At 43.2% G+C, this 2550-nt stretch overlaps 1 protein-coding gene across 1 annotated transcript in view; it reads left to right on the top strand.

The window, feature by feature from the left end:
• The window catches only part of LOC118421081, a gene marked incomplete in the record, with an annotated part of 17528 nt that overhangs the window by 2151 nt on the left and 12827 nt on the right, over positions 1 to 2550 (top strand). Inside the window, 2 exon segments of the mRNA XM_035828238.1 lie at positions 1490 to 1638; positions 2352 to 2485. Of these exon segments, the coding sequence (XP_035684131.1) occupies positions 1490 to 1638; positions 2352 to 2485 (283 nt within the window).

The following is a 2550-nucleotide window of genomic DNA, read 5'->3' as shown; positions in this document are numbered from 1 at the left end:
TAAGTAGGGTCATGTAAAATTGACTGTTTGACAAGATACCGAAATCTTCAAAAAGTCACCACCGAACAACCTGTGAAAACAACGGATACGTCTGACTTGCGAGAAGACTTCTGAAACACTGTAACCATACAAAACAACTCATACATTTACAGTTACTTCACAAACAAAGACATTTTTCAAATATTTGAATATGCGGGGTTATGTAAAATTGACTTGTTGACATGAAAACGACATCTTTCAAAAGTCACCGTTCAAACAACCTGTTCAAAACAACTTGCTAGTATTTCTGACTTCTGAGAAGACCTCTAAAACGTTTATAACACTCGAGTAACCACTGAAATCAACTGACACACATTTGCAGTTACTTCACAAACAAAAACATCCCTTTGTCCAGTGCCAGCTGGTGACTGGTATGTTTGATGTGTTCCCCCCTACGTGGTCACAGATAAGGGACGATGGACGTCAGCAAAAACACTGGTCACTGAGGGACCTGGGGCCTGGCTTGAGTTGTGCTGACGGTCAGCTGATAACACATCTCAAAACTAACAAAAACAACATAAACCAGGTCACACTGGGAGTCCAGCTGACTAGAACTGATGGTCTTTAATCTCCAAGCAGATGTTGGGTCCTAGACTGAGATTTGAGGCTGCTCATACCCGTACCTCTCTTTTGCCTGAATACAAGACTTTTCCAAGGCTTGCACAAGCAAACTCCTTGGCTGTAGGGCCAACATGCCCCCAAGGAAATGCTACTACAGCCCCCTCCCTGGGATCTACCTTTTAGCCGGCTTTATGAATTTACGCCGCTATCTATACAGTACTAGGAGTGTAACCCACCCGCCCAGTTCATTAGTAAAGGTCCATAGAATTTTCTGATCTTATCTGGGTACCACTTCGTATCCTCTTCTCTCCCTCCATTTTCTCACCCCTCGTCTCTCTTTCTATCCCTGTATTTGTGTGTTATTTTTCTCCTCTGTCCGTTTTTTTCTTCATCTCTCCAAGCTTTCTCTATCCTCTACCCTTCTCTCTCGAACCGTTTCTTTCTGTCTGACTCTTTCCGGGGAGATCGTTTTCTACTATAGAAAATACACTACATAAAGTTTTGTCAACTTCTGTTTTTATCTGTTTTTGGTTAATAAACATACCAAAATTCATGACGTTCCGTCAACACGTTCTCAAGTTATTCTAGTCCAAAGTTCGAAAGGAAACCGGTGCCTGCAGTTAAAGAAAGCTGCTACGGGGCCCAAACTCACAGCACTTACTGTATGCTCCGAGGAACGTATGCTCGAACTTGACCTTCGTTTTCACGACCCCTACCCACCTACCAAATATCATCAGGATCCATTGAAGGCTTCTTGGATTATGCTGGTGACAGACAGACAGACAGACATACATACATAAAAGCCTAAAACATATCCTTGCCATTCTGGCAAAGCTAATAAAAATACGTCTTGTCCCTGTTTCTCTCACACTGTCTTTATTTTGTACAGAATACTCTGCAGCACCCCAGAGTACGAAGTCGTCATGACCCAGGGTGCAGTCGTGGTGAGCACCACGGTGTTCGATCTCTCCCTGACGACGGCGAAGATCCGGGCCCGCCACAGGCTCCTCAAGTATTTCAGGGGCGCTAATGACCAAGGTTAGACATCTCTGTGGGGTATTGGTAGCGTTTAAGACTTGTCTTGCTCACTGTTTGAATAGGCTGAGTCTTTTTTTCACATAAAGGAACGTCTGACTAGTACAATATTAGGTAGTATTTCTTTTAATTGAAGAGTAAAATACTTGCAACAATGACTGGTGTATTATCATGAAAGCAGATCTGTGTTGGTAGTAATCATAGTAAACTTTCTATCCAAAGATATACACGGATCAAATCAACGACCACTATCGCCTTCTTCGGGATCAATACTAATGACCTATCACTCCTGAACATAAACTCGCGAGAGTTACGGACACGAAATCTTGTGAACACGTGATATTGCGGATACTTGACGTCAGCAATTTGTCAAAAGTGTGAGGAAGTTTGTAACACCCACCGCCTCCTTTATACCTCTTACAAAGTTGTCGTGTTTTGTGTCCAGTATTCTGACTTTGTCCAGTGGAATGGTATATGGAATTAAATTCCATAAACCTCCTCGAACACAGGACCCCAATATTATGTCCGTTCTGAAAGACGGCGCTGCCCCAACCTGAGATACACTATATGTATATATACCCAGGATTGAACCGGAGTTTACTACATGTAGTTACCTACTAATAGGAAACAGGAGCTCAAACCTGAAGCTGCTATCACTTAGCTACAGAGACAACGTATCATACAAATGATGACCATTTATTAACCACCATTCCCAGGCTTGGAGATTCCCGTACTGCCGGTGAGTGTCATCCAGACGTACGTTCCCACCGACCTGTTCCGCGAGGTGACCCTGTCCATACCCCTCCCCCCGGACCTGTGGGACAACATACCCAAACCACTAGACAGCAAGGTACTGGCATAGAATTCACATGATTCTTGTTTTTTACTATTTATGTCGACATTTTGTTGTGCTAT

The sequence above is a fragment of the Branchiostoma floridae genome, chromosome 8 (assembly GCF_000003815.2).
Source record: "Branchiostoma floridae strain S238N-H82 chromosome 8, Bfl_VNyyK, whole genome shotgun sequence".
Classification (NCBI taxonomy): Eukaryota; Metazoa; Chordata; class Leptocardii; order Amphioxiformes; family Branchiostomatidae; genus Branchiostoma; species Branchiostoma floridae.
The sequence above is the reverse complement of the archived record's forward strand: the minus strand, read 5'-3'. Positions and strand labels throughout refer to the sequence as shown.